At 43.7% G+C, this 21,356-nt stretch overlaps 1 protein-coding gene across 1 annotated transcript in view; it reads left to right on the top strand.

Annotated features, from left to right (window-relative positions):
* Positions 1-379: 379 nt before the first annotated feature.
* Positions 380-21,356, top strand: part of Man2a1 (mannosidase alpha class 2A member 1) — a 173,520-nt gene continuing 152,543 nt past the window's right edge. The window contains exon 1 of the mRNA XM_004625404.3: positions 380-562. Coding sequence (XP_004625461.1) covers positions 428-562 — 135 coding nt within the window. The 5' untranslated portion in view covers positions 380-427. The remainder of the gene's footprint in view (positions 563-21,356) is intronic.

Here is a 21,356-nt window from a genome sequence, read left to right as displayed (position 1 = left end):
TTCCTGCACCTCGGATCGGGCTGTGCGCGGTTGGGCCCGGAGCCGCCGAGCCAGCGCGTTCGCTGGGTGAGCAGGACACGCCTGCCCTCGCCGAGAAAACTTTTCCTGCCGACTCAGCCGGGGCGGCGGTGCCAGGAAGTCCGGGCGGCGACCTCTTCTCCGCCCGCTGCGCGCCCCGCTGGGTGTGGGCGCCGAGCTCCGAGCAAGTTTGCGCGGGCTCCTGCCATCCCCGCCGCGGGCGCGTCCTGCCTGGACAGGGAAGGGAGGCGGCGGGCTGGGGCGGAGGCCGAGGGCGTGAGGGGACGGCGGCGGGGCCCCGGTGCAGAGCGCGGCCCCGAGCCGCGCGGCTGTCCGAGAGGGCGGAGAGCGCGTAACCCGGAGCGGGGAGCCCGCGGACAGGGTCCTGGCCCCGAGTCTATCAAGGAAAATGAAGTTGAGCCGCCAGTTCACCGTGTTCGGCAGCGCGATCTTCTGCGTGGTCATCTTCTCGCTCTACCTGATGCTGGACCGGGGTCACTTAGACTACCCGAGGGGCCCGCGCCAGGAGGGCTCCTTCCCACAGGTGAGGACCGAGCAGCTGGGGCGCGGGGCTCCGAGCGGGAGGGAGCGCAGGGCCCTGCGGCGACCCGAGGTTCTGCGCCGAGGCGGGAGGTTCCGATCCCTGTCCCGCGGGGGCTCTGCGCGCTCGCAGCGCGGTGACCACGATCCGGAGCCGCCTTCTACCCGCCGCGCCGAGTTAACAAAAGTGCCCGGCGGCTTGCGGTGGCAGTGTCGGGCGCCGTGGCTGTGGCCACGTTCTCGGGCATATCGAGGGGTCCTCGGGCACCGCAGGCGGGGGACGGGGCGCAGCCGGCAGCGCCCCCTCGCCAGCGCGGCGTGCGCGTGGTGGCCCCTCGGTTCGCACAGGGTTAAGGTGCCAGCACCAGCCGGAACCCCAGCGTGTACCTGGGCATCAGACACCACCTGGGCTTTTCCCTGCCTTCTCTGTCATTTAGGAGATAAAAGTTTATTTCTTGTTGCGACACTTTTAGCTGTGGACCGTGGGATTGATTTTAGTGTCGCCAGTCTTCAGCTATTACATCGGGTTTGTTTGGAGCCAACGTGTGGAGCCGAGTTGCGAAGCGCGTGTTATGCTCAGGCCGGAAGCTGTGGGGCGCTCATTCCTGCGCCGCGTGGTTGGATTGGCCGATGAGTGCGGAGAGCTATGGGTCCAAAGTCTTAGGTAAAGATGAAGCAAATGGACACCATAGGTTCTATTTGTAAGGACATCGCCGAGCTAGTGAGCTTTCATTTGGTAGTTCTTGGCCGAGAGCTGTACATTTATGAAATGTTGGCAGAGGTAGGCATTGTGGAGATTGTTCTCATGAATGAATCCAAGGAGCTCAACTGCTCACAAGCCAATCGAACAAGTACTGATTGAGGGAAAGAGATGTCTACGACGTGTACATGTAGATGTTTTATTTTTCTTTTGGAACCACTTAAATGATTGAAAATATCCGTGATGTTTCTTCCTGAGACATGTAGCAAATGACTTGGATTTCACTGAAATTAAAGTTCTAATTTTATTTGAATTGCTATGTAAAGTGAGAAGAGGATCACCTTATGGATTCTGTCGTCAATACAGAGCGCTCAAAATATTTTGCATGTGAACAATATTCAAAAATCTTGCTGCAAACAAATCTTTCAAAAATTTAAAAGCATCTTCTTCCTAGTGGGATGGAGGAAACACGTCACAAGACTGTAGGATGATTGAGTCTTGAACTCAGAGTGTGCTCAGTGGCTGTGGATGAAGCTGGAAAAAGCAGGCAAAAAGTGAAGAGTGAAGCTAGAGCACAGGAGAATCTTGCCTTTGATAAATATACTTAGTGGTTAGCCTACTGCAGTGTTTCTCTCTGGTAACCTTATTTCCAGAATTTTCTTCATTCCAGAAAAATAAAAGCTTATTTTTACTTAAAGCAGTGTCATGGATAATGTCCTTTGGTATTGGTTTTGGTGATCACTTGAAAGTGATTTATGAAAACATCTGCATCGGGTACTCTGGCAACCTTGACATTTAACTCTTGTTTCTAAAGAACTGAGTGACTCATTCAGTTACTGGGAATGCTTAGGCAAAACTAATTCTACTGTTTTAATATCCAACCTTGGGGCTCAATGAGGGGCTTAAGTGCTCTTAAGGTGGAAAGCATTTGGTGGCAAGTGACAGTGGCTGTAGAAGAGTAGGACTTTGGTTGTGTAGTGTGTCCTGAGGAAGAGAGGTTTTGGAAGGTGAAGCTTTTGTATTGAAGGGTGTCTTTCAGATTTTCACCGCTGGATTTTTGCTGTGGGAAGAAAGAACTCTTGAGTTTAGTGTGTAGTGGCTCACTGAATCACGGAGTAGACAGACATGTCCTCTGACGTGGTCACCCTTAGCTTATGTGCCTCACATGAAAACATTGATTCCTGCAACCACCAGTAGGGGTGGAAATTGAGGCCCAGTTTCACACAGCACAAGCTGAGACGTGAACAGGCAGCCTGTGGTAAAGTCCCCGTATCCCCTTCTGACTCTTAGTTCTGCTTTTCCAGATGTGCCTCAACCCTGTTTGTGGGAAGACTTGATGTAGCATATAGAGCGTGTTGCTCTGTGGCATCTTAGCTTTGACCTTATATTTTATTTAAGAAACTTTTGACATATGAAACCATAATGAAAATGGCCTTTTTTTCCCCCTGAACTATGTAGTGCTTGAGAGCTACATCTCCCAGAATGTCTTCCAGCTTACCTCCCAGCCACACATTATAATAAACGCCCTTGTGTGGTGTAGGAGCCAGCATGTGCATGATTATTTTTTCACTGTTTCCATTAACCATGATTTGATGACCACAGTAGCCATAGCAAAAATAGGTTGCAATCCATTTCTTTGGCAAATTTGGGTACTTCTGAGTTTCTGTAGTGCTGAAGTATTTGTCATTTTTGGTGTCTAGTAGAATAATGTCTGGGTACTAAGTGTCTCTAAATTGTCCATTTTAGTTTCTCACCATTAATAAGGAAACATTAATAATGGCAGCTGTTTCAGTTCATAAGCAAGATGTTTTACAGACTGATTTATTTATTTATTTATTTATTTATTTATTTATTGAGGTGCAAGGGATTGAACTTGGGACTCTACATGCCAGTCAATTGCTTATGCCGCTGAGCTGTCTCCCTGGCCCTTACAGACCGTTTTATATTGATAGCAATCTGTTTGGATTTTGCTCTGATCGAGACCAAGGTATTTGGACCTTTGCTCTTTTCCCCTCCTCCCGTGACCTCTCCTTTTCCACCCCTTGGCCAGACTTTGAGGCTAAAGTGGGTCTGATCAGGGTGCTCTACTTCCTCTCTCCCCCAGCAGCTGTCTGCCCCTAAGATTGTCCTGAGAGGACTTTCCCTTCCTGCTTCCAGGAGGAATGTGACCGAGGCCTGGAGGCAACAGGTGGCTTGCAGTTTTAGCTTGTATTTTCCAGGGTTAATCTCAGCTAAAAAATAAATAAATAAAATTTCCACTCTAGAGGAGTGGCCAGGATGTAATGCTCTGAAAATGCTTTATGGTAGCTTGTAAGAATGAGAGCAGGTGGAATGGAGAAACATAAAGGTCTCCCTGTAAGTCTTCATTCAACGAGGTAGACGTCACAGTTGCTTACTATGACATAGTGTATCTTGTTAATGCCTTATGTTTTAATTTGGAGAATTGAAAATTGTTAGGTTTTGTAATAATCTTTAAATAACTAGTATAATATGTGGCTATCAAAGTTAACAGTAACACTTGAAAGTATCTACACAAGTTGCAATTCTGATAGAAAATATGGAAGAAAACTTGAGACTAGATTTGAGCTCAATGCTTCTCAAGTGAGAAAGTGAAACTGTCTTATGTATTTGATCGAAAGCCATTTGAAAGTGAGGGAGGACATTGATGCCTTAAAAAAAAAAACCTTTTTGGGCCTGCAAGATAGCTCAGCAGATTAAGTGCCTGCTTAGGCAAGTGTAGGGACCAGGGTTCAATTCTTGGCACCATATACTGCGCCAATGGGGCTAAGACTGATTGTGGGGGTGTATGTCTGTAATCCCAGAACTGGGGAGACTGAAAACAGAAGGATCAGTATGAATCCAGCTCAGCGTGCCTGGGGGCAGCATGTGATGCTGGGTATCGAAACCCAGGTGCCTGTGCTTGCCTAAACAGGCATTTAGTCTGCTGAACTGTCTCACCAGCCCTTACTTTTTTTTTTAAAGATTGAAATGTTAAGATGGCCATAGAAGTGGAAGAGTACTAATTCAGTAATTTTGGTTGATTATCTGCTTTATTTTAGCTTTTATTCATTTAATAGTCTTAGTTTTTTTGGGGTTTTCCCATTTCCATGGAGAAATTTTTAAGAAAATTGTAGGCTAGTGGACAGCTGGGGTCATCAGTAGTTGCTATTTCATAAAGGCGTGGCCTTAGATTCTGTGGTTGAGTTCTTGATAGCAGGGGCTTTTACAAGTGTTCTTAGAACCAAGGAAGAGAATTCTAAAACAGACATTTGGCTTCTTTTTGTAATTTTAACTAGCAATAATTCCTCAAGAGAGGAAGTGGAACATTTGACCTTAATGGGTTTCTCTTTCAGTTTTGAAGCTCAGCTGTTAATTTTAAGGTCAAAACCCTGTTTAGGTTCAAACACATTTTGAGGGTGAGTTGTGGTACTGAAGCATTCGCACCTCGCCTTGTGCTTTGGTGAGCATTGCTAAATTTGCCTTGGGGGAGGGAAGAAAATCGTGGGATTTGAATGAGCTTTGCTGCTTGAGGTTCTTACAGCTTTGCTGAGCCGTAGAGTGAGATGAAGTTGCAGAGTGATACTTCAGTGTTAAGATGTTTCTAAAGCAAACCTAAGGAAGAGATTAACAGTGAAGCCCTTTAGTTTAGAAGCCTGCCTGTTCTGCCTTTGCTTCCTTTGTCCCAGGTTTTCACAGCCTCTTTGCTGTTGACATTTTGTGGGGGAGAGTTCTTTGGTGTTGAGGTTGGCCGATGATAGTGGCATGTCCAGCTGCACCCCCTGTTTCAGCACCATATATGCCGGTACCATCTTACTTTCTCTCCCCATTGCAGCAAGAAAAATGGTCTCCTGATATTGCTAAGTACTCTTGGGAGAAAAAGTTGGCCCCACTGAAAATCAATTAGGTTGCTGTCTAGCCCTAAGCTTGTTTCTTACACCTAGAGCATTTTGTTAGAATTGGAAATTTCGGAAATAGTGATCATAAGGCTTAATTCTAATTATCAAGAGTATGAGTAACATTTTAAAATAGTTGAACTGGGGCTGGGGAGATAGCTCATCGGTCTAAGTGCCTGCCTGGCAAGTGCAAACACCCAAGTTTGATTCCTGGTACTGTATTACCATGTTAGCCCTGGAACCCCAGTGCTGTACCAGTTAATGAGACTGGGCGTAGTGGTGCAGGCCTATAATCCAAGTACTGGGGAGGCTGCGACAGGAGGATCACTATGAGTCCAAGCTGCATAGTGAGACCCTCTGTCCAGTGAATAAATAAGTTAAATTAAAAAAAAAAGTACTTAAACTATTCTTTCTCTGTATGCTTAAAATTCACTTACATATTTAGGATTATAAATTGCAATATGTTACAGAAAACACAGGGATAGATTGTTCATCCATAAGTTAAAGGGAAAAAAAGACTATAATGGAATTTTGTTTTCTTAAAAAAACATTACTAGTTAGACATACCTATTCTGAGAAAAACATGGACAGCTCAGAGTAAATAGATAATTTACTTTCTGCTACCTGAATTAGAGGTCCGCACTAGTCCAGATATGTTCTTTGCCTTTTATTTTATTTTATTTTATTTTTGGCAGAACTGGGGATTGAACTCAGGCCCTGACACTTGCCAGGCAAGCACTTATTCTACTGAACTATCTCTCCGGCCCCTTGTGTTCTTTGCCTTTTAGCATAAGAAGATAAGATGCATTGTTAAGTTACAAGAAAGTATAAAAATCACATGCAAAAATAATTTCAAATGTTGACGTCTTCACAGGCAGACCTTTTGTTTTATCTTATAAGTGGCATTTTTGTAAAGGAAGGGAGATGGAGGTGGAGGTAGAAAAAGAGGACAGTTCTTAGCAAATAACTTTCTTTCTCTAGGACCTTTGTTTCTGAACTCTGCCTAGATCAGCTAACGATGGGCCATGCTAGCCTGCTGCCTTGTTTTTGTCCAGCTATCAGCTAGGAATGGCTTACATTTTTCAAATGGCTAAATAATATTAAGCGGCACAACTGTGGCTGTCCATCTGTGAATCATCTCGGGGTGCTTTATGCTATGACAGCAATTTTGAATAGTTGGGACAGAAAGTGTCTGGTCCACAGAACCTAAAATATTTACTGTGTGGTAATTTTCGGGTAAGTTTGTCAATGCTTGGTTCAAAGTCTATTTCTCTGTCATTAACATTGGAGACAAATAAGGTGCTTAGATCTGCTTAAGCAAAGGTAGGTTAATTGCAAACAAAGACAATACTCATAAACCAGTTATTAAATAAGCATTGGCCAAAATTTTTTAGAGTTTGGTTTGAAACTCATCTACATTTTTATAGACTTCAGATGTCTTTGGAAGAACTTCCACTTGAAAGCACGGAGTCCTTTGTTGAATTTCTCTGTTGTCACCTTCAGTTTATGGTCACAGTGGAAACCCATGACTTTACATGTTTTGTATCTGCATTCCTGCTGTGCAGTGCCTTGTCGGCCCTGCCTGCGGGGCACACTGAGTCCACAGTTGAGACTGGGCCTGGGGTCGCGTGCATGTAATCCCAGCACTTGGGAGGCTGAAAACAGGAGAATCACTACGAGTCAAGTCCGATCTACATAGTGAGACCCTGTAGACCCTGTAGACCCTGTCCTAAATACAGAAAAATAAAAGATAAATAAATGTTTTGTAGCTGCAGTAGTCCACAGATGGCTCGAATTCAGAGCCTAATCAGACCTCTTAGGTTAGCCAGTCCTGCAGAAAGACATCCCAGGTGTGGATATTTTCTTCAGAAACTCTAGTTATGAGACAGCATTGGCAGTTCTCTGAGCCTGAGGTTTGCCCAGCCTGGAGGCGGAGAGCAACCAGGTCCAGATTGTTGGCAGGATTGCTATTCTACGTATCAGTGACTAATTAATTCCTGCTAATTTTCACCATTTTCTTTACTCTTAAAGATTATATGTCACTTTCTTCTTATTTGTGTCCTAAGAGATTGCAGTATCATATTTAAACTGCAGTCCACTTAGTCTCAACCAAATGGGTGTCAAGCATCTCACTGAGTAGTGTTTAAGGTTAGTATTAAGTAGAGTTTTTAAGTGTTTTTGTCCCTTTTTAAGTGCACAGATTGGTGCATTTTTCACATGTAAATGGATTTTCCACTGGCAGGTCCAGAGTAATTAAATGTTTTTTCAGAGAATAGAGCCAGTGATGTCAGATCTGGCCCCATATACCGTCCTCTAGCTGTGGACCACACTGTCCTGTGCCAGGGGTGTGGTGAGCTGAGATTTGTGTAATTTTTGTCTTTCAAGTGCTTAGGCACTTACAGAAGTATAAGGGCACAAGTAGAAAAGTATACCTTGACAATTTTTGTATTTTAAATTTTTGTTCCATTTTAAGCAATTATTTCACTTTGTGAAAAAGAAGAAATTCCTCCTCTTTCCAGTATTTTAAAAACTGGTTTTATTTTCAACTGTTCTGTTTCATAAACCATGATAACTTCTAATAATATAATTGCATTTGTTTTCTTAGGTAACTTTAGACATAATGTGGTGACCCTCTCCCCTCATGAAAACTGTGGCATTGCTCCACCGCCTCCTTCAGCTCCATTCTGTCTCTGTTATGTTCCATCCTCAAGCCTTCTATCAACTGCATTTCATTCTGGGATTGAATGCTTTATATACCCTGCTTGTAGATTGGTTACAAAAGTTACAAATTAAAAAAAAAAAAGACATAAAATTTCAGTTAGACTAAATCTAAATGGTTATATAACATAGTAACTATACATGGTAACAATGTAGCATATTCTTGAAAACTGTTAACAGTTGATTTTAAGGCTTTGCACCACAAAAAGTGAGCAATGGGAAATCAAACCGATGTTAATTAACTGATTTACTCATTCCACAGTATATACACATTTTAAAGCTACATGTGAAATACATACAATGTTTGTCAATTAAAAATACACAAAACATTAAAAACAGTGCTTTCAATTTTATGCTAATGTGAATATCATTCACTATATATCAGACACCTTGATGCCAGAAAGAAAGGGGAACAATCTTGGATTGCTATGTATTTTCTGCTTGAAGGAAATGCTCTAAGCAGCAGAGCAAATGGATTCGTTTATGTTGCAACTGCTATGAATCATGTCGCATTTCAGTTTCTTTCACATCTGGATCATAGCTTCCTCCTGTAGCCTTTTGCTTTTTCTGTCTGTTTCTAATTCCTTGTCCTATTTGACTGGGGAAATGGAAGTTACTGGGTCTATCTGTTGAATCTCATTATTTTAAAAATAGTTTGCTAACTCAGCACACCTCAATATTTTGGTCCTTTCATCATCTCAGGATAGAAGTATGATGTCTTATTATTGTTATTATTATTATTATTATTATTTTTCTTAATTAAAGTCCACTTAGATTGCCCTGTTTCTTCCAGGGCAGGGAATGTTATATTGCTTTCCCTTTTATGGGAGGCCCTTTTCTTTTCAGGCGAGAGGATAGCTGGGCTGAGGATGTTTTTTGTTGCAGTCTCTGTGTGTGTATTTGTGGGAGTGGAGGCGTGTGCCGTGGCTACATCTTGGCCTTGGTGGTAGCAGTGTTTTACCTGTGGGGCACTAAGGGTATGGAAGGTTGGGATTATGAATCACTGTCAGAAGCATTTTTTATACTGGAAAGTCCTGAATTAGCATTTTTAGAATCCAGTAAAACATTCTTTTCACAGTCACCACATCCCAGAAAAGTCATACATATGAAAACGTTAGATGTAGAATTTTAGAATAGGAGGGGACCTTCCAGGTCAATTTAATTTAGTCTTTGATTTTTCCGATAAGGGTGCTGAACTGCATAAGCTAGACCTCAGCAGTTTACTCAGTCATAGCACACCTGGGACGGGCATCCTAACCTATGATTCAAGGGCTTTTCTGATGTGTTACCCTAAGTATATATTTGAGAGCTTACTATGTTTTAAGTTCTGCACAAATTATGACAGACGTATGAGAGATGTTCTTTGCCTCGAAAGTTTCTAAAGTTATTTTTGAGAACTGTAACTCTTGTATGTGAAGCAAGTAGAGACAGTTGAGAGCTATTTAATTATTCACTAAAAGTTAAGAGGTTAGAATGGCTCCTGGAACATATTAAGTGCTCAATAAATGGTAATTATTACCAAAAGATAGAATTTGTAGGCACTGTTCTTGGTTTTGGGACTTTAGGATGCAAGAATAAAACAATAGCCCATGATGTTATATTCTTCATGGAAGGAAGGCAGAACCTTAAAATATTTTCAGAAACAGAACTAAGTTGTGGGATGGCCTAGTTTAGGCCGACCAAAAGAGAGAAGAGAGAAGCTAAGCTTTTCTAATGGGACTTCAAAGGAGAAGGAGCATAACTAGTATAAATAAGGCTTCCAAAGCTGTGGGGTCCTGAAGGGACCTGCCACCTTGGGCGGAGTTGAGGAATGTGGCTTGATTTAGAATCCATCTTTGGTGCTTATAAAGAGTAGTTGGGAAAGCATGGTAATTTAGAGTCAGATAATGAATCATGCTGAGAGTTAGTCTGCGAGTTATGGGTTAGGTGGTCGTGCCGGCATCTCTCAAGCAGGCAGCTGCTTGAGAAAAGTGGTGTTAGAGAATCAAATTGGTAGAAAATTTTAGACCTGGAATGGAGCTAAGAGAATATTCAATCTAGATTATTCTGGTAGCACTGTGTAGGAAGCCTCCAAGGCGGGAAAGCAGCTGGGAATCTGTTTGAGGTATAATAGAGACTTCAGGCAGTACTGACTTGGCTAGACTTGAGACAGGAAAGCAAGGGAGACTTCTCATAAGGAAGGACTAGGGCTTTCTAACAGATCTGATAAAAGGGTAATAATGGGTGGCTAGCAGCAAATAGGCTTTTCACCTTTCCCTCTTGGGGCATTAGCGATGACTTGTACTGTTCGCTGACACAGTCTGAAAGACAAGCTGGTCTGGGGAGCCACGTTCAGTTTCATCTGTGCTAAAGTAGGTGCTAGTGGAATTAGCCAAACAGTCTGGAGGGGAGATGAAGGAAGGGAGATGCTGGTGTGGGACTCATCAAAGTCCAGAAACAGCGAGCTTGCTCTGTCTGACCTGTGCTTAGGAGAGCAGGAGCCAGGTGCGTGTCTCGTGGCCGAAAGCTGAGCTCCCGATATTAAGACTGGTGTGCAGATGTTAATGAAATAAAGCAGCTTGTCTTCCCTGTTTCAGCAACCGGCTCAGGGATGTGAGTACCTAAGAAAAGATAAGATAATAAGGAAGGATTTCAAAGAAGCATTTCAATAGGAGACTTCTGAAGACCCTTTCAACCTGAGCAGCATTTAGGGGGCTAAACTATTTTATTCTAGGTTGTAAGACAGCACATAGGCTCCTCTATGCGTATGGAGGAATGGATATGAAATAAATAATGGAGAGAGGTTTGTTAAAGATCACAAATGAGCGTGTAGCTCAAGGTTGTTTTGAAGGTCAGACATTTCAGAGAACAGTCCCCCAAGGAGCCTCAACGTGGCTGATTCCTCACACTGAGGAAATAAGAACTGCCTTTGACTGAGAGCTATGTTTCTATTTTTTTTTTTTTTTAAAGATAGGGTCTCACTGTGTTAGTTCATGCTGGCCTTGAGCTCACCATGTAGTTCACACTGGCCTCCAACTCCTGGCGGTTCTCCTGCCTCAACCTCCCGAGTGCTGGGATTGTAGGCATGTACCACCATGCTCGACTCAGACATGCTTCCTGAAAACTTGCAGGCTGATTGATACCAGTGCTTATGGTGCAAGTTATTTCTTGTGATTTTTGAGGAAAAAGATTCAACCAAATAATTGGTTTTTTGAAAAACAGATTTGAGAGCTGGAGAAATTTGTATCCTTGTTTATAGCCAATGGTACGATATTTAGAAGTTTTGCTGTTGCTGTACTCTTTTATACTGTGGGTTAGCGTTACTTGCTATCCCGTGTTGTCCTTGCAGATCAGTGCATTCATATGGAGTTTTATAAAGGCAATAGGACAAAAAATTACAAGACATTGGGATCTTTGGCCTTGCAAAACATTGTTAGGAATTTCAGATTTTATATTAATTCAGATGGAGCCTGGCTAAATACCTGTCTTTTGCTTCTAAGGACTAGCAAGGGCTCATTCAGGAGGTGATTAAACATCGAAAGAGAGAGCCTACTTATCTGCTTAGTACAAGCCTGTTTTTGGAGGCTCCCCAAACTATTTCTGTATGAAAAAATATCTCAGGCATGTCAATTGCATTTATTTTAATAGGCTAACACTGCTTGGGTTGATTGGCTTTTTACATTACTGACAGATACTCTCTTTTTTACACTGAAATTGTGTTTCTCAGAATTACTTGTGAGGAATTATAGTATGCTAACAGAACTTTGTCAGCAAATTCTAAGATACATCATGTCCCCTTCATCTGTGGGAAATGAGTTTAGGGGGGTAGATGCATAATGTGCAATTGCCCAAAGTATGAAGACGGGCGTGTATTTCTCACCTAGAGCAGCGGTCACTGCCTAGATGACATCCATATGACCGGGATGGCCAGGAATTATTGCTGCCTGAAAGTATGTCATATTAACTTCTGTGCAAATTCCTGGGTGGGGTGCAGACTATCTCAGAGTGCTTAAATATCAAAACATACTTACATTAATAAGTTTTAAAAGAACAATTAATATAGTTAAAAAATATTTCTGTAGTCAAAGAATAGTGTGCCACAGAACAATTTGAGAAGTGCTGAATTAAAGAATTCTATTAGTCAATAGTTAATTTGCTTAGTGGCGCTTAATCGTTGTTATTAAGTGAATTTGTGAGTAATAAAATTTTTTTATTAAAATATTGTATAACACAGGCATTTTGCCCTACTTAGATACCTACCTTCCTGTAATTGTTTTGAAAAGGGTGTCTGTGCTGAAGAATCTCACTTTGTACAGTAATTTGGTGCCTCGAACGTTGCCTGGGAGTACTTCTGTACTGCTTGCAGGGCTGGTGCAGTGGGGGTCTAGGGCTTCGGTGTGAACATACAACTGGCAAATCTGGGGTGGAGGCTGAGCTTGAGGAAGGTGCGGCCGCCAGAGCCCCAGGCAGACTGAGTGAGGAGGCCGGTGGGAGGTTGGCTGCTGTTCCAGGTGAGGGGTCCACCACCTTGAGCCTGGCAGCTGCCAGCTTGTCCAGGTGCAGGCACAAGGTTCTGAGTTACCTGCCCGGGCACACTGGGAGTCCCAGCTCTTGTCACAGCTGTTTGGCCCTCTTGTCATCCGCCTGCACTTGAGCAGCCTCTATTACCATCATCCATAGGCAGGTGTGAGATTTATGAACGGTGATCTGCTGGGACAACCTGGATTGCCTCTGTATTTGGGTAGGGTTTTATGTAATTAAGCATTTTTTATTTTTTAAAATTTTTTAGCATTCTTTAAGTTCACATGGTGAGGGCATTTATTTCTTTGAGTGGATAAGTGGCTGCATGAAGACAGTAACTTGGAAGAAATCAGGCATGTTAAGTTCTGGGTCTGGAAAAACACGACTAGAAAATCATTTGTAACTGTGGCTTGTGGCTTATTGATGGAGAGAGAGGTGGGGATGCATGGAGCGCTGTGACCGTGGCCCCAGCTTTGTTTTTGACTGCAACACTACCCATCGTTATGGGTGGAATGGGCACTTGGAGGAGTTACTTGTCATTTTATCAAGCCCCAGAGCCTTCCAGTTAAGCGCCTGAGATCTGACCAAATAGAATTTTCCTGGATAGCTTGAATCCTGGCTGACTGGCCAGGGACTGCTGCAGTACTGATGCCACCCTGCTGCAGATATAGACCTTCTTTTACCAGTTGCAGTGCCTCTGTGTAGCTTCGGTACGGAGGCTCTTCACGGGATGGGTCAGAACTGCCTGGTGAGCCATTGAAAATTATACAGGGTGAATGTGTGCATGCTCTGTCGTAATCCTATTTGTTTCCATTGCCAGAAATTCACATGGACCACTCAAGTTTCTATTTTCATCCTTGACTTCTCTCCCAATTCCCAGCTTGTGTGTCCACGGATGCCATCGCTGGGGGGCCTCTCTGCTAGGCGCAGAGCACGAAGTGTTCTCCCTGCTCTGCTTCTCCCCCATCACTCCTTGTTTCTCTGAAATACCACACGCCGTCCCCCAGGCACCCAGGCGGCGCATTAAGGGGCAGATTTTCGTGGATTGCTGGCCCACCTGTAGCATCACACCTTTCTCGTTCCTCTCTCTCACTGCCCTGGACCACGCCTCGCTCACTGACTCTGGTGCTGCATCCAAGATGAAGATGTTGGCCTTTCTTCACCTGGGATGGATTTAGAATCGTAAAGTCTGATTCTGTCTTTCCCTGGCTACTTTATTCACAGACAGGCATGGAGCTTGGTCTGGCCATGTTGTGCCCCCGGGAGGCAGCTTCTGTGCTTGGTGGCCTCAGCTTGTGTGGCTGTGTTGAGTGGGGTCACAGCTATTGAGTTATTCTCTTGGGGACTTGGGTGAACTTCCTCTGGCAGATTAGAAGTGTGAGGATCCTTTCTGAACTCTGTTTATAGAGGGCCAGCCTCTTGCTGGATACAGTAACATCCTCTTGTTGCTGTAACCACCAAAACCTTAGCTGCCTAAAACAAGAAAAATGTATCCACTTACAGTTCTCTGAAAGAGGCCCGTTGGACTTCAGTCAAGTTGTCTCCAGAGCTACATTCCTTCCTGGAGGCCTTGGGGAGAGTCTGTTCCTCGCCTTTTTTCGACCTCTCAGGCTGAGTGTAGGCCTTGGCTCAAGGCCCCCTCCAGCATTTGCATCCCTGTGACCTCACTTCTCCTATGCTGGCCTGACTCCTCTGTCTGGTTCTTTTCTTTCATGAAAAACCTTTGTGATTACAGTGGGCCTGCCTAGAAATTCTAGCATGATCTTATCACCTAAAAATCTTAATTAACCACACTAGCGAAGTTCCTTTTACTGTGTTGGATAACTATTTATAGATTTCAGGGATGAGTTCAGGGCTGGCTTTTAGTAGGCATGATTCTCCTATCTCAGTGGGTATTATTTGAATTGATTTGTGTGTACTCACTGATTTAATCATCATAACAATCTTGTAGATTATGGATCATTCCCATTTTATGGATGAGGAAACTGAGGCCCAGAGAAGTTATGTGTAACCTGTCCAAGATTGCCTAGACATTAGGTCCTACAGCCAGGAGTGGCTTTGGAGTCTCCTCTGATCACGATTGATACATACTGTTTCTGCTGGTACATGATGTATCTTTCAAGGTAATTTTTAGAAAGTCATTCCTTCATTTGCTACACAGCTATAATCATACTTCCTGAGTGTTTCTTTGATGGCAGGTTTTGTGCTAGGTTCTTTCGTAGCCATCGAGGTAGGGGGTAGTAGCCTCTACGTTTTGCCCATAAGGAAACTGAGGCTCAGAAAAGCTAAGTTATTTCCTCAAAGTCACACAGCTCTGACCTAGACAGTGCCAGAGCCATGGTTGGGATGCATTGTGAGCCAGCCGGCTGTGCTGGTACCCGGCTGTAATTCTAGTACTGTGGGAGGCTGAGGCAGGAGGACTTCAAGTTCAAACCCAGCCTGAGCAACTTGGTGACTTGGGGAGACCCTGTCTCAAAAGAAAAATTTGAGAAAGAGCTGGGGATATAGCCCAGTAAGAAGGCCCTGGGTTCAATCCCAGGTAATCTGAATCCCAACTCACAGACTTTTGAGTTGTGAACTTTCACAGGTGTACTCTGCAAGACTCACTTTGTCAGACTTACTGTATTGGGAAAAAAATCTTAACCATTTAGCTACAATGTCTTTAGCTACCTTCTTCTGGGGAAAGAAGTCAATAAGAATGAGCATTACTGGCTGTTACTTTTGGATATGTTCAGTGGCAGAGGCAGTGTAGAAAGATCTTGATTTTGGGTTGGGGAGACAGTTCAACAGAATAAGTGCTTGCCTGGCAAGCACAAAGGTGTGAGTTCAATTCCCCAGTTCTGCCAAAAACAAACAAACAAAAAAAGATCTTGATGCTATGGAATGTTACGCTGAGTCTAACAGAAGTAGATTTGAAGGATAAAAAGTATACATGAAATACTAAAGAGATACACTGAGGGTCTCACATACATCTACAAACCTGTCTGTTAAATTTGCTCCTTTTGAGCGCTGCTGTTGGCATATGCCACAAGAATGTAATATACTGCTTTTGAAAATTCTCTTATCTAGAAACTTGATTGATACAAATATAGTATAAGTAGGGGCCGGGGAGATGGCTCAGTGGAATAAGTGCTTCCCTGGCAAGCACAAGGGTCTGAGTTCAATCCCCGGTTCCGCAAAAAAAAAAAAAAAGAAAAAAAGAAAAAAAAATAGTGTAAGTATACAGCTAATTCCTCTTAGTTCAGCGTGAAGAAAGTTTTGAACTAATAGTGTTTAGGCAAGATATCATGTCTGCATCTTGTACTAGGAGCAACTACTACAAAGACAACAGTATGCAATGTATTAATTATTGTAACTGTCCTACTAACCTGTTTTGAAACTTAAAAAAAGAAAGAAAGAAAGAAACTTGATTGATTGAGTATAGATATTCCAGAATTGTCTTGAGGTTCTTTTTCCAAGCTCTCAGGTGAAAAGCATAGCTTTTCATAACTCATTAATCTGTGGTTAGTGAAAGTTGAAGAGCTTTGGTTGGAGTGTGCTCTTTCCCTGAGGAAGGAAAGCTTGTGTCCTATCCTGCTCATGTGGTTCCGATTGTCATTCTCTGGCTGCATACAGATCCAGGTCTGTGTCACTTTGTAGGTATTCCATAAAGACCACTTTAATATTTGAGACTTCCCATTCTTCCAATTTTGGGGATATAGGTTGGTTTGATTTAAAACATTCTTTCTTAAAAATTATGTTGTATAAATTATTTGAAGTTTTGGGGGATAGAGTGACGTGCCAGAAGTAAATGTAATACTTTATAGTGTTGCACACTCTTTTTGTTTCTTGCCTTTTTTTCTTCCTGCGCACCTTTGGGATCGTCCTGTGTGCCAGGCACTGGGCTAGGCACTAGGGTGTGAGAAGGACAAAATAGCTATGGTGCTGCTTCTCAACACAGAAGTTCTTTTGGTGATGCAAAGGGGGACGCAGCACATGAATAAAAGAGAAGATAATGTGATAGTGCGGCAGGAACAGCACAAAAGGAGTTGAGCTAGTGAACAGCAGGAGGAAGTGCATTTGGGACAGGGTGGCTGGGAAGACTGCAGAGGTGGCTCTGGGGTGAAAGTCGGAGAGGTATAAACAGCATATGTGCAGAGATGCTGAGTTGGGGCAGGGAGGAGGAGGAGCTGGCATAGAACTGGGACACTGTCAGGGAGAAGCTAAGTGGGGAGAGAGAAGAGAGGGAGAGAGGAGAGAGGAGAAGGGAAAGGAGAAAGGGGAGAGAAAGACAGCGGCAGCCAGCCTTATTGATCCGAAGCAAGTGTGTGACTGGTATGTCCTCTCCGGTAGGGTTGTGATTTTATTCTAAGTGCAGCAGGAAACCGGCAGTGGGTGCTAAGACAGGTACTGCAGCCTAGTAGCGCAGGGGTGAAGGATATACACATGGAAGTGGGCAATCCAAGCGCCTGTGGCACTGGGCTCAGAGAGGATCGTCTATGACCTGGAGTAGGATACCAGGAGTCTAGAGGGAGAGGCGGGCTGCCTTAATGCGTGTTTTGAGGGGGGATGGAGAAAGCTTCAGATGGACTGGGGGGTGGTGAGCATTGTGAGGGAGAAGGCAGCAGTCAGTGGTGACTTAAAGTGACATTGGGGAAGGGTGTGTCTTGGACTTAAGTTTGAAGCTCAAACAGAGACCTCAGGGATTTGAATGCATGGATTTGTTTTTCGGAGAAGAGGTTCTGGCTGGAGGTACAAGCATGGGACACATCAGTACAAACTTGGAATTTGAATCACAGAGTGGATGAGATCATATCAGACTGTGCAGGAGGTAGTAGGGCTCAGAGGCTCACCTTGAGGATCTGGGACATTTGGAGGGCGGAGAGAGGAGGAGACAGGAAGGAGACTGATGAGCAGTTGGCAGGGGGAATCCAAGGTCGACTTGTCCTGGGGATGAGCAGAGGAAGGCACGCTCCATGGTACCCCGATCTCCTTGGGAGACGAGTGAGGTCAGGGCACTGTGCTTTTCATCAGGCTTGAACTAAGGGAGGCTCCAGGGACATCACAAGGGCAGTTTTGGTGGCATGGTGCACAGATGCTGATTGGAATGGGCAGGTGAATGAATGGCAACCTATAAAGGAGGAAGGACAGTGAGTGGAGACTCAATAGCCCCAGGATGTCCACGAAGAGGGTGGGACTCTGTGAGAGAATGTGGCGAACTTTTGTCAGGATATGTAATTACTCAGCAGAACTATGCAGAGAGACAGACAGAGACAGGCTTTATGGGGAGAACTGGCTTATGGGGTTATGGAGCCTGGGAAGGCCCACAGTGGGTCATAGGAGGCTGGAGAACCCGAGAACCTGGCAGTGTGGCCTAGCTCTGTCTGCAGCCTCCACACCAGGGAAGCTGATGGTGCAGCGTTTAGTCTGAAGCCGAAGGCTTGAGTCTTGGGAGCTGCCGGTGCAAGCTTTACAGTGAAGACCGAAGAACCCAGAGTTGTGACATCCAGAGACAGGAGAAGGGTGTGCTGGCTCTGGCAGAGAGGGTGGGATGTTGCCCTTCATCTGCCTTTTTGCTCGCGCAGGCCTCTTGCCACCTGGATGCTGCCTGCCTCCATGGGCAGCGCTTCCCCACGTTGTCCAGGGACTCATGCCATACTCCTATGCTGACGCCCTGCAGGCACACCTGAGGAAGTCCAGTCAGGCTAACCATGCCTTCCGCCTGGCTTTCCCTTTCAGCAGAGCAGGAAAGGGGCCCCGGTGCCTGCTAAAGCATTGGGAACAGTCAGTGCTTTAGCAGCTGCATGGGTCCTATAGTTCAGTCAAATTGACACCCCGTATCCACCATCCCCTGGGGTTCAGGGATGCATCAGAGCTTGACTGACTTTTAAAAACTTAGCTAGGGTATAATGTTACACAGTATAATATGCAATTCATATAGTATGAAACTGGTGATATTTGATTATTTTTGACCCAGGAGAGTGAATAATAGTTTGCTATAATAGAACGTGTTACCCTGCTGAGAATGAATTGTTTTGGAAGGGTCGTTTGATGGAGCAGTATTGAAGGGGTTTAATGAAAAGAACAAAGCCTTGGAGCAGTTCAGAGATGAGACTGGAATTCAGCGTAGGCCTTTGGGGAGGGGAGGAGGAAGAGACAGTTTTTCACTTGTAACAAGCAGGAAGGAGATGTGCAAATTCAGCTGCGCTTGAGTGATTACAGTGGCTGCGGTCCCCGGCAGCTGGTGTCCTCCCTCGGGCAAATAATTAGGTAATAAGTTTAGATTTAGCTGCAGATACACAGTCATTGATTTTGTTCATAGCACTGAGTGGATACTGATCCTGTTCTTCCTCGGAGTAGACTCTAAATTTGCTCTCAGATGTCTTTGATATCCGTGATTTTTTGTTCAGCCTTTCTTTTCTCCATTAGCAGAGAAAATCAAATATGACCTTCCTCCCTCCCACTCCTCAGCAGTGCAGCTCATGGCCTCCCTATAGAACTGATTAGCAAATCAAAGAATAAAACCGTTTTCTCACAAGTGATTTTCTTGCCTTACAGAAAATGGTCTTTTTCCATATTACTATCAGCAGTCTTGGATTTATCAGCATAAATGAAGCACCTTCTAAGGGTTTTGTTCCTCTGATGCAGACTACATGTGCATCATTTTAAGGTCACTCCTCTCCTCGCTGTCAGAGGCACAGAACTTGCTTACCAGGTGTATGTCAAAAACTTGAGCTGTTGTGAGAGAGACTTTATTCTGCAACATAGATGGTTTTAGAAATGATTCTCATTAGATCGTGATGGGTGATAATTCGCTAGGCCACAATTTTCCATGCGCTTAACTCAGTGTACCATTTCAGGCATGATCAGTCATTGTATCTTTATAGCTACGGTGAGGTGAAAGTCCGTCTTGCGTGTCTTTAGGACCCCTCTTCATGGAACCTCTTGTAATGTTTCTTTTGAATGATATCCCTAAATTGTGGACCAATGCTATAGTTAAAATACTCCTAGGAGAGAGCCCATTCTTTCTCAGTGAATGATTGTTGAGCTACCGGCAGTTTGATTCCAAAAATGTTCTCCCCACAGTATAGAAAGATCTGGAGAAACACATTAAAGTCTGGCATTCATATATTAAAATTGTAATAATACAATACTGTAAGTATGAGATAAAATGTGGCATTTTTAAAAGCTCTGAGAGGATGGCATATTAGACTAGAAAGTTTTAATTTCTAGAGATGTGTACCTTTACTAAAGGTAAAAATTAATGGGTTCTAATTTGGCTTGGAAGAACTTGATTTTCTGTTAGCTGCTGCAGTAGAAATTGTAACCCTGAAGAGGATTTATATCTTCAGTATTGGAAAAATTCAACAGAATTCATCAGAAATGATTTCAGAAAGCCTCAGTCTGTGATGTTGTGATAACAAATGATGGTTTTCCTCTTCCTTCTTCTAGTCAGCCTTTGAGAACATGTCTGTTGAGAAAGATATAGACGTATAGATTAGTTAGCAGCGGGCCTGAATGTCAAATCTGTCTGCACCTTTGAGCTGAACTTCCAGTTATGTGAGAGAACCTTCCCTTTGGTCTTAGCATGGAGAACCACTCATGGCCAAGCTTGGTGCGTGCTTATGGAGAAGGGTCTGTGCTCTGATGCTGCCTAACTGCTTTCTGGTGGGAAATCCTCATAGGTCAGCTAGCTTCTCTGGTTGCTGAACTGCCCTAAAATTTCCTGTGCTGTGCATTTTCAGGTGTCAACTGCTGTGTAGTCGCTTGTTTGTCACTAGAAAAAGTAGGGCTTATCTTGCTGGGAGAGATCTGTGCGAAAAACCTTGCACTTCCTGTATCTGTGTGTGCTGACGAGCTCTAACTTGTGGTGACACACCGCTCTACCTGAAAGTGACGGCAGCCTTCAAGGACTAGGTCTGATACACTTTTGATTATTATTATTTTTAATTCTACAATATGTTTCCTGGACTCCTCACATTGGCTTAGTTTGCTCAGATAGGACTGGCCTTCTCTCAGAAGATCTCAGTCTAGTAAGTCTGTCCTTCCCCTTACTGAACTGACCAGTAGTAACCTGTGAGTGTAATTCTTATGCCCTCCCATTACAAAATCAACAGATACTCAAAATAGGCTTAAAAAAGAAGAGTATAAATACCAACTCACTTTAGCCATCCTGATATGTATGTATTGTTTTCAGTTATGTCATGTACATCACTTTTCTCATACGTTCTATTTCTAAATCTTCTAATTTATCTCCTGGAGATGCCTTTTCTTTAAAAAGTATATATGTTTAAATTTTTAGTAACTAAAGACAATTGCATGATATAGGTTGACCATTTAGATATTTTTTTCTTTTTTTCCCTTCTTTCTTTTTGCCTTCCTTTTATTTCCTAGAGATAGATGGCTGGAGTTTGCCTGCCATGCAAGTATCTGTCTATTTTTAAACCTAGTAGTGTAGAGGTGAGACTGATGCAAATAGTTCGGTGTTGTGTATTTGAAGCCAACGGGCTATACCTTAGGCACATCTGTCTTCCTAGCATGTGTTATTCCTGAGGTACTCAGTATTCACTAAAGGATTCCTATTGTCCTCCAGAAACCTGGGGCCCATTTGACAATTAGATGAGCACCTACTGTCTACTGGGAACCCATGCTGTCCATGTGAAAGGGCAAAGATTGCCCTTGCTCTCTTAGGCTGAGGTTTTCCAATGTATAAAAAGAGTTTGACCCTTCATGTAAGGGTCAGTAAAACAGCAGAAAATCACTCTGCATTGTGAGAGCAGTTGGGTGCTACACGCGGGGCATGCTCCTATTTACGTCTAACGAAGAGCTGATTTTTCTGTACATAATACTTCTTACTTAGGGTGGTCTGCTGGTGCTAACAGGTCAGGGTCTCGAGATGCTCTTTGTCAGGTTTATCCTTTTTGGCCCTTGTAACTCAAATCAATCAAACTTGCACTTATTATTTCAGGCTTAAATATAGTATCCTGTTCTACTTAGGGGTTCCAGAG

Source organism: Octodon degus, unplaced genomic scaffold, assembly GCF_000260255.1.
Source record: "Octodon degus isolate 3935 unplaced genomic scaffold, OctDeg1.0 scaffold00009, whole genome shotgun sequence".
Lineage (NCBI taxonomy): Eukaryota > Metazoa > Chordata > Mammalia > Rodentia > Octodontidae > Octodon > Octodon degus.
This window is presented reverse-complemented; position numbering and strand designations above follow the sequence as displayed.